This window comes from Mustela nivalis (assembly GCF_964662115.1).
Source record: "Mustela nivalis genome assembly, chromosome: 10".
Taxonomy (NCBI): domain Eukaryota; kingdom Metazoa; phylum Chordata; class Mammalia; order Carnivora; family Mustelidae; genus Mustela; species Mustela nivalis.
The window spans coordinates 25,477,439-25,505,341 of NC_139029.1; the positions used below are offsets into that span (position 1 = coordinate 25,477,439).

General features: G+C 38.2%; 1 protein-coding gene across 7 annotated transcripts; it reads left to right on the forward strand.

Moving 5' to 3' along the window:
• The first annotated feature begins 1,432 nt into the window (after positions 1 to 1,432).
• ZMYM1 (zinc finger MYM-type containing 1) lies at positions 1,433 to 27,896 on the forward strand. 7 transcript variants are annotated; one of them, XM_082686849.1, is made up of 9 exons: positions 1,433 to 1,551; positions 9,626 to 9,802; positions 10,935 to 11,007; positions 11,210 to 11,459; positions 18,479 to 18,653; positions 22,395 to 22,548; positions 24,031 to 24,168; positions 24,352 to 24,392; positions 24,929 to 27,896. In XM_082686849.1, the coding sequence occupies exons 2-9, from the start codon at positions 9,707 to 9,709 to the stop codon at positions 27,236 to 27,238; spliced, it is 3,237 nt and encodes a 1,078-aa protein (XP_082542975.1). In that variant the 5' UTR covers positions 1,433 to 1,551; positions 9,626 to 9,706; the 3' UTR covers positions 27,239 to 27,896. The 7 variants fall into 7 exon arrangements, with proteins under 7 accessions (XP_082542975.1, XP_082542976.1, XP_082542977.1 ...); XM_082686850.1 differs by having other exon boundaries at positions 1,455 to 1,551; positions 24,355 to 24,392; XM_082686851.1 differs by having other exon boundaries at positions 1,466 to 1,551; positions 10,935 to 11,004.
• Positions 27,897 to 27,903: the final 7 nt, after the last annotated feature.

Consider the following 27,903-nt stretch of genomic DNA (forward strand, 5'->3'; position numbering starts at 1 on the left):
TGCCTGTGCTCGCTCTCTTTCCCTCTCTCTCTCTGACAAATAAATAAAATCTTAAAAAAAACAAAAACGTTTACTATTGACAGTAAAAGTTACTAACACTGCCTGATGGGGTTTATGATTCTAATACATAAAACAACTATAACAAAAGGGTGGAGAGAGCATGAAGGGACTTATTTGGGGATAATATTTCTACATTCCACTTGAACTAGTAAAATACTGATTCTAAGTGGACTATGAAAAGTAAGTTATGTTTATTGGAATCACTAGAGCAACTACTAAAAAAATTATACAAAGATATATGGTCATAAACACAATAGTTAAAATGGAATGCTAGAAAATGTTCAAATTAGCCAAAAGAAGGCAGGGAAAGGAAACAACGGGAACAGAGAATAAATAAAATGATACAATTAATAATAAATAAAATGAACTTAGTATATATTATATACCATAATAACCATTGAAGAAATTAAGTTCAGTTACCAATGTAGTATTCAGAATCACCAGAGGGTCTGAATTTGAGGTTAACTGCATAGGACATTTGGGGACCACAGAAGCAGGGGTCAGGAGGGCCTTTTGGTCTGGGCACAGACTTTTGATAATATCTCAGAAAGTATGGTCAAAGACAAGATTGCAATAAATTCATCATTCAACTCTATATATTTTCTATAATCCTATTATGATTTTAGGGATAGCACAATTATTTGTGCTATACTTTTTTAGGCGTTGAAAGTGTTAAGTAGCATTTAAAATTAACCATGATTTTTGCACACTCTTTTGGGATTTAAAAAAAAAAAAAAGAGCGCCCCAAAATAGAAAAGACCTGAACTCGCTCAATATCACTGCAGATAATTCCTTTTACTGGGAATTTACTGTGTACCTGGAACTTTACCAGCATTGCCTTTCCAATCTTCACATGTCTATGGCAAAGGCGCTCTAATAAATCCTGTTTCAAGGATGAAGAAATTGGGGTGCCTGGGTGGCCCAGTCCTTAAGCGTCTGCCTTCAGCTCAGGTCATGATCCCAGGGTGCTGGGATGGAGCCCGGCGTTGGGCTCTGTTCAACAAGAAAGCTGCTTCTCCGTCTCCCACTCCCCCTGCTTGTGTTCCCTCTTGCTATCCTGTTCTCACTCTGTCAAATAAATAAAATCTTTAAAAAAAAAAAAAAAAGGGGGGGGGATGAAGAAATTGGGATTTACATAAATTGCCAATAGACCCATGGAATCCAGTAAATTCAACGACCCCGCCTGAACTCTGAGTCCATCCCGACGTTGCCCTAGCCTTCAAGGGTCCAAATTTGGGGCCAACCAAGATGACTTCAAAGATCAGACGCTGGGCAGCACCATGAGCTCGCCCACGCCCTCTATAACTAATGGAACGCGGGTATCTCCGCCTGCTCACCCACCCCCACCCCCACCCCCGGCCAGTGGCGCTGCACTGCAATGCGCATGCTCGGCCGCAGAGCACGGCGGGAAAGGGGCGGGGTCTGCGTGACCGTTTGGCGTCGAAGTTCCTTTGAGAATCCTCGTGTGGCCAGCGTCTCTGAAAGAAATTAGTAAGCCCCCTTAAGCGGCCGTAGTGTCGGTATTCATTCCTGTGCCTTACCGGAAAGGGGCAGAAAGTTTCGCCTCTCGGAGGGAGGATGAAGCGTCTAGTCGGGCCGGGGTCCTAAAGATGGGTCCCTGAGGGCGGATTCTGCCCTGTGAGGGTCGGGAGCTCGGGGTCAGGCCCCAGGATTGCGTGGTTGCCGTCTGCTTTAACCGTGTGCGCAGAGTCGGGGGATCCGTGCCCCGCGTTTCCAGCGTTTCTTGCCGCCGGCTGCCCCTGCGCCGTTACTGGGAGTTCAAGCCTTTGGTCTTTATCCGCGGCCTCTTCTTAAAACATTCACCTGGTCATACGTGTAGTTCTCCTTCATTAAGCAGTACTGTTTTCACAAACAACTTAAAAAAAAAAAATCATGGAGGTTTTTTTCCAGTTAGATGTGTACACGGAATCTCAGCTAGAAGATTAAATAGTACAAAAGTTTGACTCGATAAATTCGGACTTGAAATTGGGATTGACTTGAATTGGGATTAGTTTATCGCTTTATTTCAGTATATTGCTTTAGTGCCCAGGATTGTTAGTATCTTGGTTTGCACGGACTAGTGTTTGCAAACGGTACCTTCCAGCTTCCTCAGGTGCGGTTTCAGTAAGAGCTGAACCACCCATAACACCTGACGGTAACTAGTGTTCTTCATGGCAAATACACAAGACGAGAAGCCTTTAACATTTATAACAAGACCTGTATTACAGTTAGCCCTGGCAGTGTCAGGACTCAGTAGTTTGCCATGTAACTTTTGGACTGAGGCAGCAGCGTTAAGGGAGTAGATGCCCTTGCCAAAATAGAGAATTTGCCTCCGGGTGAGTGAACATAAACAGGTCGGAATCCAGAAAGGATAGGTGAAAAGCTGTAACCTTCCTCATCAGTGACACGGGTATAGAGAATTGAACTGCATTCACCTGGGTGGCAGGAAAAGCTGTTTTCTGAAAGTCAGTGTTACTATAGCACAAATTAATGCTTTGGACGTCTCCAGAATAATTAACATTTGGTATATGACACAGTTAACTGTTTATCTCGTGATTTTATTGTTTTAAAAGTAAATTTAAAAACACGTTTGCTGAACCGCAAAAGCTAGTGATTTACAAGGGTAAGCATGCTCTCTCTCCAATCTGGAATATCCTTTCATCATTGCTTTGTAGGCCCTTTAAAACCCAGCTCAGATTTTATCTTCTAGAAGACTGTGAACATTTTCTCTTCCCTCATTTCTGCTTTTTGCCTTGCATATGTTTATATTGTTACAATGATCCTGTGCTAGCAGAGTATTACAGAGTGTTGGGAATCCTAATTATCCCTCTAATTGTAGTATGTAGGCGCTTCATAAGTAGTGGCTCCCCACTGCCTATAGAATTAAGCGTGGAGGTTTTAATTTGGTTTGAAAAGCACTTAGCCTTGTGCCTCCAATCTTTCTGTCAAACCAGTAAGAGAGCTTGCAGAACACAAGTGGTATAAAACGTATTTTTGCAAAGTGTAATGAGGAAGTGGCTGTAATGCAAAGAAGTAAAAAGAGTATATCAGCTTGTGGACACATTGGTCCCTTTATTTTTCTTGTAACCATTACCACATTATACTATTTACTGTAGCTTTATATAGAAAGTCCTCCAACTTTCTTTTTTGAGGTTGTTTTAGCTATTCTAGATTTTGTATACGTTCCATATACATTAGAATCACTTTGCAAATTTGGCAAAAACTGAGATTTTGATCTGTAGCTCAGTTTTGGGGAAAACTCATTTAACAGTATTCAGTCAAAGAGCATGCTGTGTTATTTATACCTTCCTTGATTTCTGTCAGCACTGTTTTGTTTTTAGTGTAGAGATCTGGACATATTTCATGAGATGTCTTCATATATTTGATGTTTTGTGATGCTTTAGAAATCGTTGTTATAAAGTTTTTTATTTTGGGGGACACCTGTGTAGTTCAGTTGGCTAAGTGCCTCTGCCTACGGCAGGGCTTGGGTCATGATCCCGGGGTCCTGGGATCAAGTCCCACATCCCACTCCCTGCTCGGTGGGGAGCTTGCTTCACTGTCTGCTGCTCTCTCTGCTTGTGCACTCATTTGCTCAATCTCTCTCTCTCTGACAAATGAAGAAATAAAATCTTCCTTTTTTTTTTTTTTTTTTAAAGATTTTTATTTATTTATTTGTCAGAGAGCGAGCGAGCGAGAGCGAGCACAGGCAGACAGAGTGGAAGGCAGAGTCAGAGGGAGAAGCAGGCTCCCTGCGGAGCAAGGAGCCCGATGTGGGACTCGATCCCAGGACGCTGGGATCATGACCTGAGCTGAAGGCAGCTGCTTAACCAACTGAGCCACCCAGGCGTCCCAAAATCTTCCTTTTTAAAAAAAGTTTTTTTTTAGATTTTATTTATTTGACACAGAGAGAGATCACAGGTAGGCAGAGAGGCAGGCAGAGTGAGAGGGGGAAGCAGGCTGCCTGCTGAGCAGAGAGCCCCATGAGGGGCTTGAGACCACGACCAGAGCTGAAAGCAGGGGCTTAACCCACTGAGCCACCCAGGCGCCCCAGAAATAAAATCTTCTTAAAAAATAAAAATAAAGGTGCCTGGGTGGCTCAGTTGGTTAAAGCCTCTGCCTTTGGCTCAGGTCATGATCCCAGGGTCTTGGGATCAAGCCCTGCATTGGGTTCTCTGCTTGGCGGGGAGCCTGCTTCCCCCCCTCTCTCTGCCTGCCTCTCTGCCTACTTGTGATCTCTCTCTGTCAAATAAATAAAATCTTTAAAAATATTGACCTTCCTAAATTCACTTAATAATTGCAGTAATTACTTGGAGATCCTTTTGGATTTTAAATGTTTGCAACATGTCATCTATAAATAATGACAGTTTTATTTCTTCTTTTTCAAGATTTCTTTCCTTTTCTTGCATTATTAACCTGACTAGAACCTCTAGAACAATGGTGAAGTGGTGAGATGAAGTTATTAAATGTTGATGTTGTATTATCCTGTGATCCTTCTAAGTTCACTTATTCGATTATTTTACTGGGTGGGGAGAAGATATTCCTTAGGATTTTTTATGTACACCATCATGCTCTCTACAAATAAAAGCAGTTTATTTACTTCTCCCTTTCCAGTTTTTATACCAGATTCCCATTGAGTATTTCACTTTAACTTAAAGAATATTCTTTAGCATTTCTACAGTATAGGTTTGTTTGTGATAAATTCTCATTTTCATTTATCTGAAAATCCCCTGATTTCACTTTTTTTTTTTTTTTTTTGAGATTTTATTTATTTATTTGACAGAGCACAAGTAGGCAGAGTGGCAGGCAGAGGGAGAAGGAGAAGCAGACTCTCCGCGGAGCAGGGAGCCAGATGTGGGACTCATCGCAGGACCCTGGATCATGACCTGAGCCGGAGGCAGACCCTTAACAGACTGAGACACCCAGGGACCCCTTCACCTTTATATCTGAAGGATATTTTTACTGACTAGAGAATTTTAAGTAGGGGTCCACACCCCTCCCTCCAGCTCCTTAAAGATACTCCATTGACTTCTGGCCATCATTGTTTCTGAGAAGAGAACAGTCTTTTTTCTAATTTTAGTTCTCCTGTAAAGTCTTTTTTCTTCAGCTGCTTTTAAGATTTTTTTTTTTAACTTTAGTTTTCATGAGTGTGACTATGATATGGGTAGTTGTGTTTCCCTTTTATATTTACCTTATTTGTTACGCATAGAACTTCTTGAATTTGTGTGGTTTGATATTTTTCTTCATTTTGGGGAAGTTGTCTAGCCAACAGTTCTTCAAATATTGCTTCTGTTGTATCGTCTGTTTTCTCTTATTCTGAGACTCTATTTACATCTGTGTTACACCTTTTAGCCTTGTTCCGCATATTACTTATAAATATTTTTATCCTTTTATGTATCAATCTGAACTACTTTATACTATTGATATAAAATGTATTTATTTATAATTTCTGAATTTTATTTTACAATTCTCAAATTTCCATGACTTTTTTTTTTTTAATTATTCCAGGACTCTCCTAAACTTCTCCATCTTTTTCTCTATTTTCTCAAATGTCCTAGCCTGATAATACCAATATGCGTTTCCTATAGGTCTGTTCTTTTATCTTTTTTCTTTTCTCTCTTTTCTTTTCATTGGTTTTCAGTCAGTCTTATTTGGGGTTTTTTGTTGAGATGTACCCATAAATTTTTATTGTATTATGGATGAAAAAATTTAAAGACTCTAGGTGCACTTCCTCCAGGGAGAGCTGTTTTCCTGTAGGCAGTCAGATAGTTCTAACCAACTATATATATGTGTGTGTGTGTGTATATATATATATATATATATATATATATATATATATATGTTCATATTCCCCCCCGCAACAGATTATATTGATCCTTTTGAGGATTAGTGTTACCCCTTTTTAGGGCTGATTTATTTTGGTTTGCCCTTTCTTCTAGGGAGTGGTCCCCTAGAGTCTCAACTGCAAGTCCAGACCTTTACCAAATCCCCTCTACCTTTGCTGGACTTAAATTTCAACTTTGTTATTAGCTCTGCAAAGCTACTAAAATCATTTCTTTAGACTCAACCTGCTGTTTTCTGATAGATTTTTTAGTGTCATACTCTGTAGATGTACATTTGGAAGTCAGCTAGTAAGTGGAGGAGGAGGATATTTGTATGCAAATTAGGAGGCTTGTTTCTCCTTGGTTCTGCTTTGTGGAACCTTTGTTCCTGTCCTTCATGCTTTGGCCGCCAGAACTCCCATTTCCTTAGCTCAGTGTGCTGCTGTTTTCTGCTTGGCCTTTTTCCTCTACTCTGTCCTGTCAGGTGTGTTCAGGGGTAAAGCCTGTTAATTTATCTGTTGTGCCTGGATTTATCATCTCTTCTCTTTTTTTTTTTTTAAGTTATCTGTACACCCAATATAGGGCTTGAACTTATGACCCCTGAGATCAGGTATTTTGTGCTCTGGCAACTGGACTGAGCCAACAAGGCACCCCTAGAGTTATTAGTCTTTTTTTTTTTTTTTAAGACTTTATTTGTCAGAGAGAGAGAGACATTGAGAGCTTAAGCAGTAGCCACAGTAGGTAGAGGAAAAGCAGGCTCCCCGCTGAACAATGTACTCAATCCGAGGACCCTGAGATCATGACCTGAGCCTGAGACAGTCACTTAACCAACTGAGCAGAGATCCTGCTTCTCCCTCTCCCTCTGCCCTGCTTGTGCTCTCTCTCTGTCAAATAAATAAATCTTTTTTAAAAATGTGAATTTGGTTTTCTGCTTCATGATATAATCCTCTTTGGTTTAAATTAAAATGTTTTAATTGGTTATTACCAAGTGGTATTAACTAGCAGGAACATGTGCCACATTTATCCTAGGACTGTTACTACTCTGCGACATACATGGTTTATCCCCAGGTAAGACTAGTGGTAGACTATATTAAAGAAGGTTTCAGAGCACCTATCTGGCTCAGTTGGAGGAGCATTCAACTCTTGATCTTAGGGTCATGAGTTCAGGCCCAACTTGTGCTTCTCCAACTGAGCCAACCAGGCACACCCAAAATAAAATCTTAAAAAAGGGGGTGGGGGGATCTGGGTGGCTCAGTGGGTTAAGCCTCTGCCTTCAACTCAGGTCATGGTTTCAGGGTCCTGGGATCGAGTCCCACATCGGCTCTCTGCTCAGTGGGGAGCCTGCTTCCTCCTCCCTCTCTCTCTCTGCCTGCATCTCTGCCTACTTGTGATCTCTGTCAAATAAAAAAAATCTTTAAAAATAAAAAAAAAATTTTTTTTTAATTTATTTGACAGACAGAGGCCACAAGTAGGCAGAGAGGCAGGCAGAGACAGAGAGAGGGGGAAGTAGGCTCCCTGCTGAGCAGAGAGCCCGACATGGGACTCGATCCCAGGACCCTGGGATCATGACCCGAGCTGAAGGTAGAGGCTTTAACCCACTGAGCCACCCAGGCGCCCCAAAAATAAAAAAAAAAATTTTTTTAATTTAAAAAAAAGAGGTTTCTAAGGCTTATTTTACTCTAATGTGCATCTTGTTGGAAAAAGAACTACTGAATTTGTATTTCATGTATTTTTTTGCTCTTTTTGTTTTTTCTGATAGCTAAAGAAATGTTATTTACTGTTTTCCCTGCTTCAGAAACCTATTTTAGATTAATTAATTACACTTTCAAGGTGTTTTCCATTATTTGCCTATTGGTGTGATAACTGACATATTTGAAGGGACTCCAAGATGCAAAAGCTCATAGATGCTTTGTTTTATTGATTTTTAGACTTGGGTATTTTTTTTCAGGTGAATGACAGTCTAGTAGTTAATTTCCTGTGAGTTTTGCTTTGCTGGGTATATGTAATGTTCACATGGGCTGGGCAGAGGCCATAGAGCTTTTATTGCACTTCACAGGCCTTACTCATTCAGTTTTCTGCTCTAGAATAGGGACTTTCAGTAAAAGCTACCAGAAAAGTGGGGAAAGGACCAAAGATGAGAGAAAAGAAGATAGAACCAATTTGCTCTGGAAATAGGGGAATTGGGGCTGAGCAATCAAAAGGCTGTTGAAGGAGACACCTGGGTGGCTCAGATGGTTAAGTGTCTGCCTTTGACTTAGGTCTCAGGGTCCTGGGATCAAGCCCAGCTTAGCTCAGCTCCCTGCTCAGCAGGAGGGCTACTTCTCCCTCTACCTCTGTTCCTCCCACCTGCTTGTGTGCACACAGGCTCTCTCTCAAATAAATAAAAATCTTAAAAAAAAAAAAAAGTCACTTTTAGTTCCTAAAAACTATAAAATGGAATTATTTTTTAAGCCTGAATGCGCAGCAGTCTTCTTTATTTTGATTTTTGGATTTTAACTATCTTATCTAGTTACCAAAAAAGGAATCCATTAATGGGGGAGGAGGAACAGGCATGAGGTATAAATGGAAAATAGATTCAAAACATATTTAGAAGGTTTAGATTGACCTGCTTTGGTGATTAGATGTGGGAACTTTAAGGGAAGAGGAATTTAGGATTACCCTTAATTTTTTGGTTTGGGAGATTGGGTATATAGGATAGTTGATTTTACCAAGAAAGGAAACGTGTAAAGCAGGCTTTGGGATTTTATAAGAATATAGTTTTAAGTCTCTTGAATTTGAGGGACCTGTGGAGCATCCGAGTGGAGATATTTAGTAGGCAATTAGGTATATGGGCTGGAGCTCAGAAATATAGGGGGAAATCAGCCTATAAATAATGGTTGAATCCAAGGTTATGCCCAAGGAACAAGTGAGAAAGAGTCCTTTGGAATTGTGCTTTGGAGGAACACAAATATTTTTATTTTTTTAAAGACTTATTTATTTGAGAGAGAGCGTAAGCTGGGGGTGGGGGAGAAGTAGAACAGAGAGCCTGAGTCAGAACTCTATCCCAGGACCCCAGGATCATGACCTGAGCTGAAGGAAGATGCTTAACTAAGAACTAACTAAGCCACCCAGGCACCTCAGAACACAAGTATTTTAGAAGCAGGTGAAATAAATGTTTGAGAAGAAGACTGGCCTTTGCCAGAGATAAGAGGAGAAATAGGCCTTGGAATCATAGGATTCAAGGAAACAGAGGTTCAAGGGTGAGGGAAGGGAGTGGCCAGAGAGAAGGCAGTAGCTTAGTATAAAAGTTGGATCCTTGAATGTATTTGAGTGTTTATATGTGAAAAACCAATAAGGAAGGAAAGAGGAGTTGAAGAGCATATAAATAGTAATCGGCTCTGTAAGAGGGCAATGGCAGAGGAGAGGTAGTAAGCACAGGTATTTGGATTAACCTTGGATAGAAGACTATGTTTTCTAAGACTATTTAAGTTAAAAGTAAACTTGTGTGTTTGGTGAGCTTATGCTCTAGGCAGGCCTGGGAGAATAGAGGTGCAGAAAACTAGTCCCAGAAGAAAGCGTATAGATCGGTCTACCAAAGAATTATATAACAAAGCTATGTTGGGGAGTAATGGATGAAGGGGAAAAAGCCAGTGTTGCACTGTGAAGGAACCTTGAGTCGTCCAAGCTGTCTAAAGACCCTTTCTGCTTTCAGAAGTTACCATTTTTAAAAGGACTAATTTTAAAATCAGATTCTCCCATCAATTCAGGTTTTAGGAACCTAGATACTATTCCCCAAGAAGAAATTCATTAGTTTGGAACAGGAGGATTCCTTTACATCAAACACCAAGATGAAAGAATCACCGATAGATGGTAAATTTGACAAAGCAGGGACACCACAACTGGGACAGCTAGATGAAATTAAGACAGAACCTGAAAATGCTCAGGTAAATAACCTACTTTATTTTCATTTTTGTAGAGCAGCATTTAAGTATGCATTTCAGTTATGCAGATGCTGGTTTAGGTGGTTGAAAACCCACAATCTTTATCTTCCCCTAAGCAGCTGGTCAAATAATGCAGGGTATATGGCATGAAGTGCCATCACAACTATATGGAAGAATATGATCTGAGCAAAAAATGGATGTTTTGGAATTGGGTTTTGGATTAATAAAAAGATTGCTTAGGATATTATGGGCCTAAACAAGGTTAACATATTTTGTTTTCATTTTTCTTAACTTGAAACAATATGAATAACTAATTAAATGTTATTATGGTCCTGACTCTACTTAGTACATTATGAATTCTTAGAATTTTTTTCTATGTAATTATTTTGCCCAAATAAGTTCCATGTTTATTCATAAGCTTCTTTAGATGTACTATATGCTAAAGAACCTGTAAATGATAGACTGACTCAAGCTGTTAATGTTCTGTATGTAATGCCACATTTCCTTAAAATGTTTATATATGAACTAGCTGAAATTTCTAAGGAAACAAAAAGTAAATTCAACTTTTAATTTATTTCTGGTATTCTGTTTAGAAATAGCCTAAAGTAAATCAGTATTAAGTAAGGATATGACTCCCATTGAGTTGGTGACACTGGGGAATGTTGTCCATCTAGGAAGTATTGGTTGCTTCTTCAAATCTATGAACATTGAAACACATAGATCATGTTTAGAGTGCCTGCTGCTCTGAAAAGTCCTAAGACTCATTCAGCCCTCTCCAACAACTTTTGTGTTTAAGGTCTTTATGAAGACTGTTAGCTGTTACTGAATAGAACTAAGGAGGTAAAATAGGTGTCACTATTGAGAGTGTGTCCTCTATTTGTGGTAGCTTACGGAAAGACTATGTGAACAAAAATTACTAAAGTCACATCTAGATATGATAGAATATAATATATATAATGTATAGAATATAATGTGTCAGCCAAAGGTCACCAAAAGGGGAGTGCTCACCTGTGGTTCAGTTCAGTTAAACAATTCACTACACAAACTTTAAACATAATTTATTATTATTTTCTATAGAATAACTAGTTGTTCTATGCACATTGAAGTCATTATTTTCTTTCTTTTTTTTTTAAAGGAGTATTGTCAAGCCCAGCAGCCTAAAACTCAGGAGAATGAACTGAAAATAAACACTACATTTTCAGACAGTGGTAATAGAATTACTTAAATTAATCATATTTATCCTAAACAATGTAATAGCCAGTTTATTCTGCTTTTTTAGAATGTCTTTGAATAGTGCATTGTTTCTTTGAGGTTTCAAGTCCAGAAGTAACCTTTAAAAGAAAAATAAAAGAATGCATACTTAATTTTACATAAATACTAATTTTTTTCCTTCCTGTTTTGTGTTTATAGCTCCACAGTTGACTGCAGGCATTCAGCTTTCCCTGACATCATCTGGCATGAATAAAATGCTTCCTTCAGTTTCAACCACAGCTATTCAGGTTTCCTGTTGTGGTTGTAAAAAAATTCTTCAGAAGGGGCAAACTGCTTATCAGAGGAAAGGGTCTACTCAGCTTTTCTGCTCCACGCTGTGCATCACTGAATACATTTCATCTGCCAATTCACCAGCTCTTCCCAGGAGAACTTGTTCAAACTGCTCAAAGTATATAATTCTAAATTATGTCCCTTTTACTTCCCTACATAGATTTTGATCAGAGTCTTGGTTGTAACTGTCTACATTTTCATTTTTTCTTTTCTTAACTTTTTTTTTTCTTTTAAGATTTTAGTTATTTGACAGAGAGAGCGAGAGAGCACAAGCAGGGGGAACAGCAGAGGGAGAAGGAGAAGCAGGCTCCCCGCCGCGCAGGGAGCCGGATGTGGGGCTTGATCCCAGGATCCTGGGATCATAACCAGAACCAAAGGCAGATGCTTAATCATCTGAGCTACCCAGACGCCGCTGTTTTCATTTTTTCTGAAGAAGTATCACCTTGGGTTAGTGAAAGGAAGCTGCTTCTGCTTTCAGTTCCTCTGTTAGATTCTTCTGACATACTTTTTTTGTTGAGAGATTTATGGAAATTAAAACATAAGGATTTCTGTTTCTCTTCAGCTTTAAATATAATGTGACTACTGAAACTGACTTTCCTACTCTTTTCATTTGAAATTCTCTATAAATGGGATTATTATATACTCATTTTATTTTATCATTTAACAGTATAGGGTGCAAACCACTATCACATTAATCATAGAATAATTTGGATCTTCCAAGTTATAAAGTAGCCAGGGTATAACATTATAAAATCATGTTTCTCGTAATGGTAAATGAAGTTATTTGATTCTTTTGCAAAATTGAAGTCATAGGTAAACAGGGATGGATGTAATTTTTTCAAGATATCAGTGAGCTACTGTTGGGGTTTGTATTGCTAGCTGTGTGTGTGTGTGTGTGTTTATTTATTTTACTTATTTATTTGACAGGGATATATATATTATTATATAGGAAGTAGTACTTTATAATGAATTAGTGGAAAATCTCCAAGACTTTGAGGGGTGCCTGGGTGGCTCAGTTGTTAAGCGTCTGCCTTCGACTCAGGTAATGATCTAGGGATCCTGGGATCGAGCCCTGCATCAGGCTGCCTGCTCCACAGGGAGCCTGCTTGACCTTCTCCCTCTGCTTCCACCACCCCATTCCTGCTCTCTGGCTCTCAAATGAATAAAATCTTTAAAACACACACACACACACACACACAAAAACTTCGAACTCTACCCTGAGATGTATAAAGTATCAGTGTGCTTTGAGACTCCTATTGTAGTATAATTCTGGTTTGTTACGTACTCATTAAATGCTAATGATGAATTTTAAATATTTTTGTTTCAGAACAAAAAACACATAAGCCACTGGTTTTGTTTGTAAATATAATAAATTCCTTTCATATTTATTTTGGAATCAGATTGCCATAATTTAAATCTTGCTTCCTCCATTTACGTTTATATTGTGCAACTAATAGGAGTTGTATCAATATCATTTGGGAGCTTATTAAATAAAAATACAGAATCTCAGGCCTTACCCAGGCCTACCAAATCAGATTGCATTTGTTCCCAGATGATACATCTATATGCTAAAGTCAAACATTGAGAACTTCTTAGTATTCCCATTTGTTTTATTAAATGCACCTAAGAATTATGAGCATTAAATAATAGATCCAAGTGATCAGAACAATACTGGCATATAATAAGACCTCAATAAATGTTAATTATCACTGTTATTAACAAACTCACAAATCCTTTTTATTGGTTGCTTCAGCTCTTTGTTTGGCTGCTGCGTTGGGTATTATCCGTTGCTTTGAGTCTTACTCCCTGAAACAACCTTTCTCTTGTGTTTTCTCAACCCTTCAATACTATGTCTTTTTTCCTTTTTGCTAAGGGCTATAAGGCACTCTCTTCAGTCTGCTTTCTTTCTCTGCAGAATCATAAAACTGGAAGGGACCTTAGAGATCATCCAGTCCAAACATTTTCTTTTGGTTTTCAGGAAACTGAGGTCCTGAGAAGTTAAGGTATCATGTTACTGTGTTTGGAGTTTACCCATTATCCATCTTCAGCAGATCTCCCAGACAGATTGAAAAGGCTGAAACAGGAAAGATATAGTGTGTAAGTCATTTTCTAAGATGGAGAAATCCAATATGAGCAAAAATAATGAAAAAGGTTTTACTTCTTTGGAATACAAATTTTTTGGATACAAAATACTACTGTATAGGTCGGTAGAAAGTTGGTAGTAATGCTTAGGCTGGGAGAGGCCATCATTGTTCAAAGTAACCTGTGCTGCTTTTTTAGAAAATTTTTTTCTCCCATATTTATTAGCATCTTGTATTAATACATAGTTCTCAAGATTTTTTTATTTTAAGATTTTTATTTATTTATTTGACAGATAGAGATCACAAGTAGGCAGAGAGAGAGTGGGGAAGCAGGCTCTTCGCTGAGTGGAGAGCCCGATGCAGGGCCCGATCCCAGGACCTTGGGATCATGACGTGAGCCGAAGGCAGAGGCTTAACCCACTGAGCCACCCAGGCGCCCCAACATTTTTTTTTTTTTTAAGATTTTATTTACTTATTTGACAGAGACACAACAAGAGAGGGAACACAAGCAGGGGGAGTAGGAGAGAGAGAAGCAGGCCTCCCACCGAGGAGGGAAGCCAATTCGGGGCTCAATCCCAGGATCCTGGGATCATGACCCAAGCTGAAGACAGACGCCCAGCAACTGAGCCCCCCAGATGCTGCCATAGTTCTCAGGATTTTAGCTAATTATCAGCATTGAAGTTTCTTTCATAACAATGATTTAAAATCTGTTTTCAGTTAATGCAGTATTTATTCTGTTTCATTAACCAAATAAAAGTAATCTTTGGAATGGCATTTTAAATCATGTTGGAAAAATAGACCTCTTTTGAGAGCAATGTATTTAAGAAGTGTCATTTCTGCACTTTAGTATCCTAGTTGAAACCAACCAGAGATTCTGATGGCTATCAACAGAGTTCAGAATATCCTGGTGCACTAAGACTGTATAACACTTACATGTAGGAAAGTTCAGTCCTGTGCTTAGAGTTTGTTTAAGCTAATTTTAGGCACTATTAAGAAAATTCATTTTTTAGTTTTTTATTTGTAATGACTCCATAGATTAGAAACCAGGAATCTAGTATACTGGTAGCAGTAAATATTAGTAAGTATTTTCAGACTTCCATGCTTCTGCCGATGCAATTTCTTCTATCTCCCTTTCCATCTGCTAATTTTTTTCTGTTTTAAAGCTCTTCCTGAAATATCTTTACCTCTTGTCTGTTGCCGCACCATTTTTCCTCTCCTCTCACTAACTCCACCACCCACTCAGTCATTGTTCCATGACTTGTGTTTTAGTAGTGTTCATAATTCCCACAGCATTAATCATAAAATTAATGTTTGTTTGTTTTTTTAAAGATTTTATTTATTTATGTGACAGACAGAGATCACAGGTAGGCAGAGAGGAGGAAGCAGGCTCCCCACTGAGCAGAGAGCCCGATGCGGGACTCGATCCCAGGACCCTGAGACCATGACCTGAGCCAACGGCAGAGGCTTAACCCACTGAGCCACCCAGGCGCCCCCATAAAATTAATGTTTTTAAGGAAAGAATTGATACTGTCCCAGTTAGACTATGAACCTTTTATTTTTTCATTTAAGATTTTCTTCGTTTATTTGAGAGGGAGAAGGAGCAGGGGAAGGGTGGAGGGAGAGGGAGAAGCAGGCTTTCTGCCAAGCAGGGAGCTGGATGCAGGGCTTAATCCCAGGACCCCAGGATCATGACCTGAGCCAAAGGCAGACCTAACTGACTGAGCCACCCAGGCACCCCTGGACTATGAACCTCTTGAGATTAGGAACCAGATCATACTCCTCTTTATATTCCCCGTGCCTAAACACTAGCTGGTACACAGTGAATCCTAGAAAAATTGTTGTCAAATGAAGTACAAGGATAGCACAATTCAGATATTGCCTTTAGACCTATATTTTAAACCAGTAAACAATTGATTCATGATAATGAAATGAACCTGTTAGCTTTGGTATCGTCTATTTAAGAAGGAGGAAAATCATCATACACTGAAAATTATGTGTTGAAATGTTAAAATAGTGTTGATTTTAGGAAACTGGAAAACTATTAACCTGAAAGATTGATGTTCTGAGGGTTCTAAGTAGCCAGACATGGCAGTTCTCAAACATTTCTAGTCTCTGGACCCCTGTACACTCAAAAATTTTTGAAGAGCCAGCGAGCTTTAGTTGATGTAGTAGGTTCTAACTACCAATATATACTATGTTAGAAATTAAAACTGAGAAATTTTTAAGCTAATTATTAACTCATTTAAAAATAATAACTCAGGGATGCCTGGGTGGCTTAGTGGGTTAAAGCCTCTGCCTTCAGCTCAGGTCATGATCCCGGGGTCCTGGGATTGAGCCCCACATCGGGCTCTCAGCTCAGCAAAAAGCCTGCTTCCTCCTCTCTCTCTGCCCGCCTCTCTGCCTACTTGTGATTTCTGTCAAATAAATAAAATCTTTTAAAAAAAAAATAGTAACTCAGTGCTTATTAACAAATACTTTTAATGAAAAATAGCCATATACATTAAGCATTATTTTACCAGTTTTGCAAACCACTTCAGTGTCTGACTGGGTTTTCACATCTGCCTCTGTGTTCAGTTTATTGGAACATGTTGTTTTGGATGAAGTGTGAAAAAAATCTGGTACTACAAATATGTATTTGGAAAAGGGAAGAGTGTTTTTCAATAGCTATTTAGATTTTGTGGGTGCTCTTTGATACTCCACCAGAAAACAGGTAGTACTTAAAGGTTAGTTACAACGTGAACATTGAAACCATGAGTTTTTTTGTACTGTTAGGTTAAAATACATCAGTCTTTTCTATTTTGAATGGTTTTTTTTAACCCATGAAAGAATGATTTTTGTTACATGCTATCATAATTTGGAAAATACTGGTTCACTGAGTTATGTAGATCTTCCGAACGTTCGCATATTTCTTTTTTCTTTTTCTTTTTCTTTTTTTTTTTTTTTTACGATTTTATCAGAGAAGAGAGAGACCCAAGAGAGAGGGAGCGCATGAACATGAGCAGAGGAAGAAGCAGGCTCCTCGCTGAGCAGAGAGCCTGATACAGGGCTTGATCGCAGAACCCTGGGATCATCACCTGAGCTGAAGGCAGACACTCAACTAACTGAGCCACCCAGGCGCCCCTGTTGGCATATTTCTTTTAGACAGTATTTTAAAAATCACATCTGTTAAAATAAACACACACCAGAAAATCACCACTAATCTTACCAGGAAAGCTTAACTATTGGGAAGCAATCAAGTTGGAGATGGCAAATATTCCTAAATTCTGTTTTTCAACAAAAGCTCAACTTTTATCATTGGCAATGAATACTGCCAGTTGTTTATCTTGAAGTAACAATGTTACTTCAATTTTTGAGAAAATATTTGCCAGCTACCCACTCTGGATAATAGTTTGTTCTTTCAAGTAAAAATGTTTTCTGTGAAAAAAGTAGCTACCTCAGGTTGTAACTCTTAACATTCCCATGTGAGATTTACATTGAGACAACCATCATACTTTAGTGTGCAAGAGAAGTACTTCATGCTTGTGTCCCATATCACACAGAATACTAAAAAAAGGTGGTCAAGGATGAAGTTTAATAAAGTAAATGATTTTTACAGCAAATGTGTGGCATTGAGTAACACATACTAGGACATTTTGGTTCAACTGCCTTAATTTGTTTTAAGGCTCTGGCGTTTGACCCAGCATCATTTTTTTTTTCTTCCAATGTATTGAGGTGAAATTCACATAACAAAAAGCCACATCAGTAGTAGTACACTGACCGTGTCTAGTTCAGAACATTTCTGTTACTCCAGTGTATCCAGTAGGCAATTTCTCCCCAGAGGTCTCCTCTCTCTCTAGCCCCTGGTAACCACCAATCTGCATTCTATTTATGGATTTATCTATTCTGGATATTTCATATTAATGGAATCCTACAGCATACAACCTTTGTGTCCATCTTTTAGCATAATGTTTTCAAGGTTTGTCTGAGGTTTATACGTATTATAATATATAGAGCAGCACTTCATTCCTTTTTTTGTAGCTAAGTAATATTCCATTGTATGGATATGGCACAGTTTGTTTATCCGTTCACTCATTGGTGAAAATTTGGGCTGTTTTCCATCTTTTAGCTGTTTTTGTTTTTGTTTTTCTTTTTCATTTTTAAGTAAGCTCCAGGCTCAGTGTGGGTCTTGAACTCAAACCCTGAGATCAAGAGTTACGTGCTTTACCAACTGAGCCAGCCCAGGGCCCCTATGTGTTAGCTATATGAAATAGTGTATTTACACTTTTTTGAGTACTTATTTCAGTTCTTTGGGGTACATATCTAGGAGTGGAATTGCAGCAACCCGGGGTTGATTTTGCACTATCAGTTCAAATGTTAACATAAGGATGGGATGCCTAGGTGGCTCAGTTGGTTAAGCAGCTGCCTTCCGGCTTAGGTCATGATCCCAGCCTCCTGGGATCGAGTCCCACATCAGGCTCCTTGCTCAGCAGGGAGCCTGCTTCTCCCTCTGCCTCTCTCTGCCTGCCATTCTGTCTGCCTGTGCTTGCTCGCTCTCCCTCTCTCTCTCTGACAAATAAATAAATAAAATATTTTTTTTTAAAAAGTTAACATAAGGAGAAAGGCTTTTTGGACAAATAATATTTTAACAAAATAATTTTGTTTTGGCGGACCCCTCTAAAAGTATCTGGAGGATCCCTGGAGTTTTTCAGACCATATTATGATATCCTCTGTCTTGTAGATTACAGAGTTGGTCAGGTATGAATATGTGATTTCTCATCATCATTCTGTTATCACTAGCACTAACTAATATAAACTAAGTAATCCTCAAAACTGCTATCAGTTGTGTTTTATAACCCCTACTTTATAGATGAGGGAATCAACATTTGGGAGTATGAGTATTCACCCATCATTATGTAATGTAAGTCCTGGAACTAAATGCCAAATTCAGGTTTTCTTATTTCAAGGCTGATGTCAGTGCTGTTGTACAGTCTAAAGGTGGATGAAATGGGAGAGGGTTACTTGAGGGAGTGCTTTAACTTATAAAAGTGTTTAATGGCACCCTTGTTTTTCTTTTTAGAGACATCTTAAATTTAAAGGATGTGATCAGTGTCCAGCTAGAAGATAATACCTCTAGCAAGAATTTTTGCAGCCAATCTTGTCTTTCATCATATGAAGAAAAAAGAAAAGCATTTGTTACAATATGCACTAATAGCGCTTTAACCAAGTGCAGCATGTGTCAGAAGACTACTGTTGTAAGTCACATTTTTTTTAAAACTTTTAGGGATTCTGATTATTTTGCTTAAATATTAGAGTTTTTACTGAACTTTTTTAAATCCTAGATCCAATATGAAGTAAAATACCAGTATGTGAAACACTGTCTTTGTAGTAATGCCTGTTTTCAGTTTCACTCCAACAACCTCATCACAGTCTGTCTTGAGAACTGTGGGGCTTCCTGTTAAACTGTTTCTAGCCCATTTCATATGCTTCAGATGAAAGGACAGTCCCATTACTCTAATAGTTCAAAGAGTGGAGTGCCTGGGTGGCTCAGTCAGTTCAACATCTGACTCTTGATTTCAGCTCATGTCATGAGATCAAGCCCCACATATATCCCACTCTGCTCAGTGCAGAGTTGCTTGTCCCTCTCCCTTGCCCACCCAACTCAGTCACAGACTCACTTTCTCAAATAAGTAAATAAAATAGTGAAAAAAAATCGTTCCGAGTATTCTAGCATATAAGCAGATAGGAATATATGTTGCATGAAGTAAGAACCACTCCATTTGAGGCACCTGAGTGGCTCAGTCGTTAGATGGCCTTCAGCTCAGCTCATGATCCTAGGGTTCTGGGATCTAGCCTCCTACTCAGCGGGAGGCCTGCTTCTCCCTCTCCCTCACCCTGCTTGTGTTTCCTCTCTGTCTCTCTGTCAAATAAATAAAAATCTTTAAAAAAAAAAGAACCACTCCATTTGAATTTGACTACATGGGACTCAAATGAAACATCCAAGACTGAGTCTCTTCATTAGTTCACTTGTGGATGGTCCCACTTTAGGAAAATGTGGGGATCAGATTTTAGTACCATTGGGAATAGTTTCAGTTGATAGGGTAGTGAAGAAGATTAAATAAAAGACTCTTGACAGTTTCTCTTACATAACGATTCATGATAAATGCTATATAGAGATTTTCCTCAAGAATCTCAGGATGATCTGGCCTTCAAGAAAAGACAAGCACATAAAAGGTTGTTTATAAACTGCAAATAAAGATAGCAGGGGGGTGCCTGGGTGGCTCAGTCCTTAAGCATCTGCCTTCAGCTCAGGTCATGATCCCAGAGTCCTGGGATCAAGCCCCCCATCGGGCTTCCTGCTCTGCTGGAGGCCTGCTTCTCCCTCTCCTGCTCACCCTGCTTGTGCTCCCTCTCTCACTGAGTGTGTGTGTGTGTGTGTGTGTGTGTCTGTCAAATAAATAAATAAATCTAAAAATGTATATATGTAGTAGAAATAATGGCCTACTGATCAGTAAGATTCAACCACAAAGTGTTTTTTTTTTTTTTTTAATTTTTTTTATTTATTTATTTGACAGAGAGAGATCACAAGCAGGCAGAGAGGCAGGCAGAGAGAGAGAAGGAAGCAGGCTCCCCGCTGAGCAGAGAGCCCGACGCAGGGCTCGATCCCAGGACCCTGAGATCATGACCTGAGCCGAAGGCAGAGGCTTTAACCCACTGAGCCACCCAGGTGCCCCCCACAAAGTGTTTTTAATTCTATGTTTTCTTATACCTAAGCAAGGTTAAAATGAACCCAGAATGTCACATGCTTTTCTAAATGAGAAATAATTCCCTATTTCTGGTAGGACAGCCTGGGGTGTGGGAGGTTCTGAGAGCAGAGAAGCTGGGTCCTGCTTTGGTGGACTAAATGAGATTAATGCAGGGATACTTGGGTGGCTCAGTCAGTTGAGCATCTGCCTTCAGCTCAGGTCATGATCCCAGAAATCTGGGATCGAGGCCCACATCAGGCTCCCTGCTCAGAAGGGAATCTGCTTCTCCCTTTCTACCTGCCACTCCCCCTGCTTTGTGCTCTCTCTGAAAAATAAATAAAATCTTTAAAATAAAATAAATGAGATTAATGCAAGTTAATGGTCTGAACCCCTTTCATGAGGTAGGGTTGAAGTTGTCTTACTTGTTCAGATGATGCTTTGAGACCCATTTCTACTCCATAAATTCTTCCTTAAAATCATGCAGTTAGAGATAGGATTCTCATCAAGTCTGAACAACTCAAATAGGTCATTTGTAAGCCACATCCTTTTTTTTTTTTTTTTAAGATTTTATTTATTAGAGAAAGTGAGAGCATGAGTGGAGGGGAAAGGGCAGAGGGAGAAGCAGACTGTCTGCTGAGCAGGGAGCCTCATGTGGGACTCGATCCCACGACTCTGGGATCATGACCTGAGCCTAAGGCAGATGTTTAACCGGCTGAGCCCCCCAGACCCCCAGGGCTTCTCAAAATATAAAAAGTCATACTAGTAAAGTATACAAGAATTTTCAGAGCTATGCTCTGTTTTTTGTTTCATTGTTCCTTTGCCGATACCCTGTTTTTCACAGAAGAAAATCTGTATTTTTTTTTTTTTGAGCATTTATTTATTTGAGAAAGAATGGGGGCACAACAGAGGGAGAAGCCAACTCCCTGCTAAGCAGGGACCCTGATGTGGGACTCAATCCTAGAATCTTGGGATCATGACCTGAGCTGAAGGCAGACACTTAACAGACTGAGCCACCCAGTAGCCCCTGCATAAGATATTTTCATTTGTCCTTATACTTATGCCCCCAAAAGCAGTTCTTGTTCACCATTGTCTTAAGTCCAAGAATGATGGTTCCTGTTTTCAGTAGAAACAATAGATGGTATGTCTCACAGTTTATATCATTTATCATTTACCTTTGAACACTTACTGTTTCCTGAATGCACTATATTCTTTTTTTTTTAAACTGAATTTTTTTTTTAAAGATTTTATTTACTTATTTGACAGAGATCACAAGTAGGCAGAGAGGTTAGGCAGAGAGAGAGAGGAGGAAGCAGGCTCCCCACTGAGCTCCGATGTTGGTCTTTATCCCAGCACTCCAGGATCATGACCTGAGCCCAAGGTAGAAGCTTTAACCCACTGAGCCACCCAGGCGCCCCCTGAATGCAGTATATTCTATGTATTTTACTGCTTATATGCTACTTTCTTACAATATGCTTGTAATTTCTACCATGAGGTTAGCCTAGAAAAACAGCGATTCCCACAGCTGTTTTCTGGCTCCTTCTCAGTACCAATGGAAGGCTTTCCTGAGTTAATATTCAAAGTGGAATTGAGGAATGAGATATGATTTTAAGACTTTATTTATCCAATTGGCTTTGATTGCCTGGAGTGATGAACATATTCTGTGACCTCTTTCTTCATTGCTTGCATATATATTACTGCGGCTACTAAAATCTGATAAATAACACAAATAGTGATTTATTGACTCTGTTTCTTTCACTTTTGTCACTGTGATCTGTAGTGCCTTTTTTTCTCTTCTTTTTAATTCAAGTTAACATATTAGGGTATTATTAGTTTAAGGGTGGAGTTTAGTGATTCATCAGTTGCCTATAATACCCAGTGCTCATTATTTTTTTTTTATTTTTTTAAAGATTTATTTATTTATTTATTTGAGAGAGAATGAGTGAGAGAGAGCATGAGAGAGGAGAAGGTCAGAGGGAGAAGCAGACTCCCCAAGAAGCTGGGAGCCCGATGTGGGACTCGATCCCGGAAGTCCAGGATCATGACCTGAGCCAAAGGCAGCTGCTCAACCAACTGAACCACCCAGGCGCCCCTCATTATTTTTTTCTGGTTTTTAAGAAAGTATAAAAATGTGGCTTTATTATCATCACTTGTCATATTATAACTAAGAGCAGTAATGATGAGTATATTTTTGTTTGTCACTAATATATGTCATATACCAGGAATATGAATATTACTTTAATCTCTAAACAGAAACCAACCAAAACACTTACATCTGTTCCTTGCAAATCATTGAAGCCCTCAGATGAAATGATTGAGACCACCAGTGACTTGGGGAAGACAGACATTTTTTGTTCTATTAATTGTTTCTCTGCTTACAATAAAACTAAGATGGAATCATCTACAGGTAATACTTATTTAGCAGTTATCAGAAGTTTAGAAAATGTTGAAGAATATTACTGCTTTCCTTTATAACTTTGATTCATCTTGAAATTAAACTCACTTAAGAGTCAAAACAATGCAAAATTCATTGCAAAAAAATGTTTTCCAGGCGTGCCTGGCTGGCATGAGCATGTAACTCTTAATCTCAGGGTCATGAGTTCAAGTCCCACATTGGGCAAGGAGCCTATATTTTTTAAAAAAGTTTTCCAGTAGTGTTTTGTTTTTAAGATTTATTTTATTTATTTTAAGATTTATTTATATGACAGACACAGCAAGAGAAGGGAACACCGCAGGGAGAGTGGGAGAGAGAAGCAGGCTTCCCACCAAGCAGAGAACCTGATCCCAGGACCCTGGGATCATGACCTGAGCCAAAGGCAGATGCTTAACGACGGAGCCACCCAGGCGCCCCTCCAGTAGTTTATATAAAAGGAAGCCTACTTCACAACCAAAGATTTAATATTTATTTGTAAAGATTTTTGTGTTAAAATACAGAATTTTGTACTTAGCCCTGGTTTGTAAAAACAAGGTTACTAGCCACATTTTTATAGGAAATAGAACTAGTTGAAAATACTTGGAAGTTCACTAATAGAAAAGCACAAGTAACCCAAGGCCAACTTTATATTCCATCAAAGAGCCTCATATAGGACCATTGGTCCTATTTATTTAAAGTAAATGAAGCCATGGGCTTGTATATCATGTAAACTGGCTCATTATAGAAATCTTTGCAATACTAGCCTAGACACCAGTCTAGCTCCATTCTTGTTGAGGGTTATGCATCTTGAAGGAGTTAGAAATGATATCCATTAGGGCACCTGGCTGGCTCAGTTGTAGAGTGAGCAACTCTCAGTCTTGGGGTTATGAGTTTGAAACCCATGTTGGGTATAGAGATTGCTTTAAAAAAAAATAACATCTTTTTTTAAATGATGAAAAATGATACCCATTGGGAAATTCTTATCCCCCCCCCCATTGGGAAATTCTAAAGGAATCTCTTTCTTTGTGGGTAATTTCTGAGAACTTGTATGCAAAGGTAAAATAGGTTAAAAAATGGAAAATATAAGTTACCAGTCTAAGGTTATTAATGTGTTTTCCTAAAGAACCCGGCCATCCTTAAGCCATACTCCAATATCCAGCAATACCTAAAGCTATTAGATTTTAAGATTTTGTTTATTTACTTACTGGACCAAGAAAGAGGGTGTGTACAAATAGGGGGAGCAGCAGAGGGAGAGGGAGAAGCAGGCTCCCCACCAAGTAGGGAGCCAGATGTGGGGTCAGTCCCAGAACCGCAGGATCGTGACTCGAGCTGAAGGCAGACACTTAACCCACTGAGCCACCCAGGTGCCCCAGGCTATTAGATTTTTGCATTGTTTGTCGAAACATCTGTTTTAAACAGTGCTTTCTGATTGATTGATTCTGCTTGTTTTTTGAGAAATCTTTTTATTTTTTTCAGTAAATGTTTCCATGGTACATGATGCCTCAACGGATACCTTTTCTCCAAAGAAAGATACAACTCCAGTTATAAGCAATATAGTGTCATTGGCAGATGCTCGTGTTTCCCTACCCATCATGAACTCTGATGTCTTACAAGGTAAAATTGATAGGAAGGATACTTGACATACACATTGTTTTCCCATCCTTGATGAATCTATCTATATTCTAAGGTTGTTTTGTTGTCTGATATGAAATAAGCAATTTTAGTTTATGATGCTATTTTATAGCATATATTTTATAGCACGTAAGATCTTGAATTGATGATACTCTTTTATTTTAGCAGATACAGTATCTTCAGTAACAGCAAATGTCATTGTAGATGTAAGTTTTGTCCTTAATATTTTTGACACTGTCTTTTCTTTTTTAAGCATATTTTGTGCATATATGTATTTGTGTGTGTGTGTGTGTCCGTATATATATACGAGCATATTCATTCCTGTTTTTATCTGAGAGCTCAAAAAAGTTGAGCAAGAAACATCTTTTGGTATTCATATTCAATCTCCCAAATGTCGGATTTGACTTCAAATTATTAATAAGAATATTTAAATAGAAGTATTATTAGTCACAGTTTTTCCTCTGGGTTCTTTATTACCCTTTTCAATATTCTAGGTCACATGAGCAATAAAAATTATTTTTATTACAATTACATACCAAAAGATTCTTTGAACCTTTAATGCTAAATCTAGATTGCAACTTTATATTATAAATAATTGTTAATGTTTCCCCCTAGTGGAGCTCATATTTTAACTCACCCATTCATTTTATTGTGTTGTTAGAATAGATACGTATGATATTTTTAATCATTTGAAAACTGTTCAAACAAATGCTTTTCTCTTTTTCTCCCTCAAATTTCTAAGAGTTTACCCAGTGAATCAAGTAGTGGTGTTGCTACTAGTAGTGTTGAACAGCCAAGCCTTTCACCATCTTCATCAATACCCGGTCAGCCTACGGTTGACTCCAGCGTAGAAGTACAAAAAGATAAAGTGTCAGACCAAGATGCTTCATACAATATGAAATCTATGAAAATAAGTGAAGGACTGTGTCACCCAAAATTTACATCCAGAGTACAAAAAATTAAAGATAAGTCACAAAACATTAAAAAATCTTGGTGTTCAAATTTCCAACATTTGAAAAACAATATTAAAAAGGATGTGACATTCTGTTACTCATGCCAGTTGTTCTGCCAAAAAAATTTTAATTGTGGAGGAGAATCCTTTACAGCGCAAGGAATTTCTAATTGGAAAAAGACTCTAGAAAAATTCAGAAAGCATGAAAAAAGTGAGATGCATTTGAAGTCATTGCAGTATTGGAGGGAGTACCAATTTTTTGATGAAGCTGTCAATGATAATTTATCTATTCATTCAAAACAGATTGAAGGAAATAAAAAGTACCTAAAGCTTATAATTGAAAATATTTTATTTCTTGGGAAGCAGTGTTTACCATTAAGAGGAAATGATCAGTCGATTTCATCTGTGAATAAAGGCAATTTTTTAGAACTGCTAGAAATCAGAGCAAAAGATAAAGGAGAAGAAGTATTTCGACTTACAAATTTACAAGTTGACTTCTATAATAGTACACAAATTCAAAATGATATTATTGAAATAATAAAGACTGAAATGCTTCAAGATATTGTGAATGAAATCAATGCTTCCTCAGCTTTTTCAATAATATGTGATGAGACAACTGATAGTGCCACTAAAAAACAGCTTTCGATTTGTGTAAGATACCCACAAAAAATGTCAAAGGCTGTCTTAATTAAAGAAAGATTCTTGGGTTTCATAGATATTGAAGAGATGACTGGGACTGACTTACATGGGACTATCAAAACTTACCTGCAGCAAATTGGAGTTGATTTAAATAAGATATGTGGCCAGGCCTATGATAGTACCACTAATTTGAGGGGACAATTTAATAAAATTGCAGCAGAATTCAAGAAAGAAGAGCCAAGAGCTTTGTACGTACATTGTTATGCGCATTTTTTGGATTTAACAGTAATTACGTTTTGTAAAGAAGTGAAAGAACTCCGAAGTGCTCTAAATACTCTCAACTCTTTGTTCAACACTATTCATATGTCTGGGGAAATGTCTGCAAAGTTTCAAAACATTTTTAAGCTAAGTCAAAACAAAACATGCAAGAAACATACATCACAATCATGTTGGACAGTCCATGATCATATATTACTGTCTGTGATTGAGGGCCTTCCAGAGATTATTGAAACATTGGAAGTTATATCAAGCCATTCTTCAAACACAAGTTTAGCTGATGAATTGAGTGATTTGTTAATACTGGTTTCCAAATTTGAATTTATCTTTTGTTTGAAATTTCTTTATCGAGTGTTAAGTGTTACAGGAATTCTTTCCAAAGAGCTTCAAAGTGAAACTATAGATATTTTTTCATTGTCTTCAAAAATAGAAGCAATTTTGGAATGTTTATCATCCGAAAGAAATGATGCCTATTTCAAAACTATCTGGGATGGAGCAGAGGAAATATGTCAAAAAATAACCAGTAAAGGTTTTGAAGTTGAAAGACCTTCTTTTCAGAAAAGAAGAAGAATTCAGAAAACAGTAGATCTTGGCAATTCAGATAGTATGTTTTTTCCTACTTCAACAGAAGAACAATATAAAATTAATATTTATTACCAAGGATTGGATACTATATTAAATAATTTAAAGCTATGTTTTTCAGAGTTTGATTATTGCAAAATGAAGCAAATTTCAGAACTGTTATTTAAATGGAATGAACCATTAAATGAAACAACAGCCAAACATGTCCAAGAATTTTATAAACTTGATGCAGACATCATCCCAGAACTTAGATTTTATCGGCAATATGCAAAGCTTAATTTTCTCATAGATTATGATCATATCAACTTCATCAATCTTGGCTGTTTGTTTATCCAGCATGGTCTTCACAATAATATTCCCTGCATATCAAAATTACTATATACTGCTTTGTCTTGGCCAGTTACTTCAAATGCTGAAAATTCATTTTCTACACTGCCCCGTCTTAAAACATATTTATGTCATACCATGGGACAAGAGAAGCTTAGCGGTCTAGCCCTAATAGCTATTGAGCAGGAACTGGTAAATAAACTGATGGAACCTGAAAGACTCAATGGCATTGTGGAAAAGTTTATCCATCAGATGAAAGAAACTAACACTTGCTAGTTCAAATTTACCTAAAAGAATTTTGTTATTTCTGCTGGAATGTTTGTTTTATTTCAAAATTTTATCTCCTAAGAAAAAGATTTTTTTTCATCAGAACATGTAACATTCACTTGATTCAAAATTCAAGAAACAGACTGAAAAGAGAAAAGTCTCCTTCTCCTTTTCAGTACCCATTCCCCCTCCCTGTAGTGTTTGTTCCTCAAATATCCTCCTGGAGATATTTTTCACGAATAGTACTCTGCAGTCCACACTGTTCTTCAACTTGTCCACTAAACATATTTTTGAGATTGTCCTATACCCATGCATAAAGAGTTTGTTGATTTTTTTATAACTGCATAAAATTTCATTGTATGAACGTACCATAATATATTTGAGCAGTCCCTAACAATAAACACTTTAATTCTTTCCAGTATTTTGCTATTATAAATAATGCTGCATTTAATAACCTTGTACAGGGGAGCCTGGGTGGCTCAGTCAGTTAACCATCTGCCTTTGGCTCGGGTCATGAACTCAGGGTACTGGGATCAAGCCCCACATTGGGCTTCCTGCTCAGCAGTGGGGGGTGGGCGTAGCCTGCTTCTCTTTTTCCCTCTGCCTGCTGCTCTCCCTGCTTGTGCCCTCTGTCAAATAAATAAATAAAATCTTTCTTAAAAAATAATAACCTT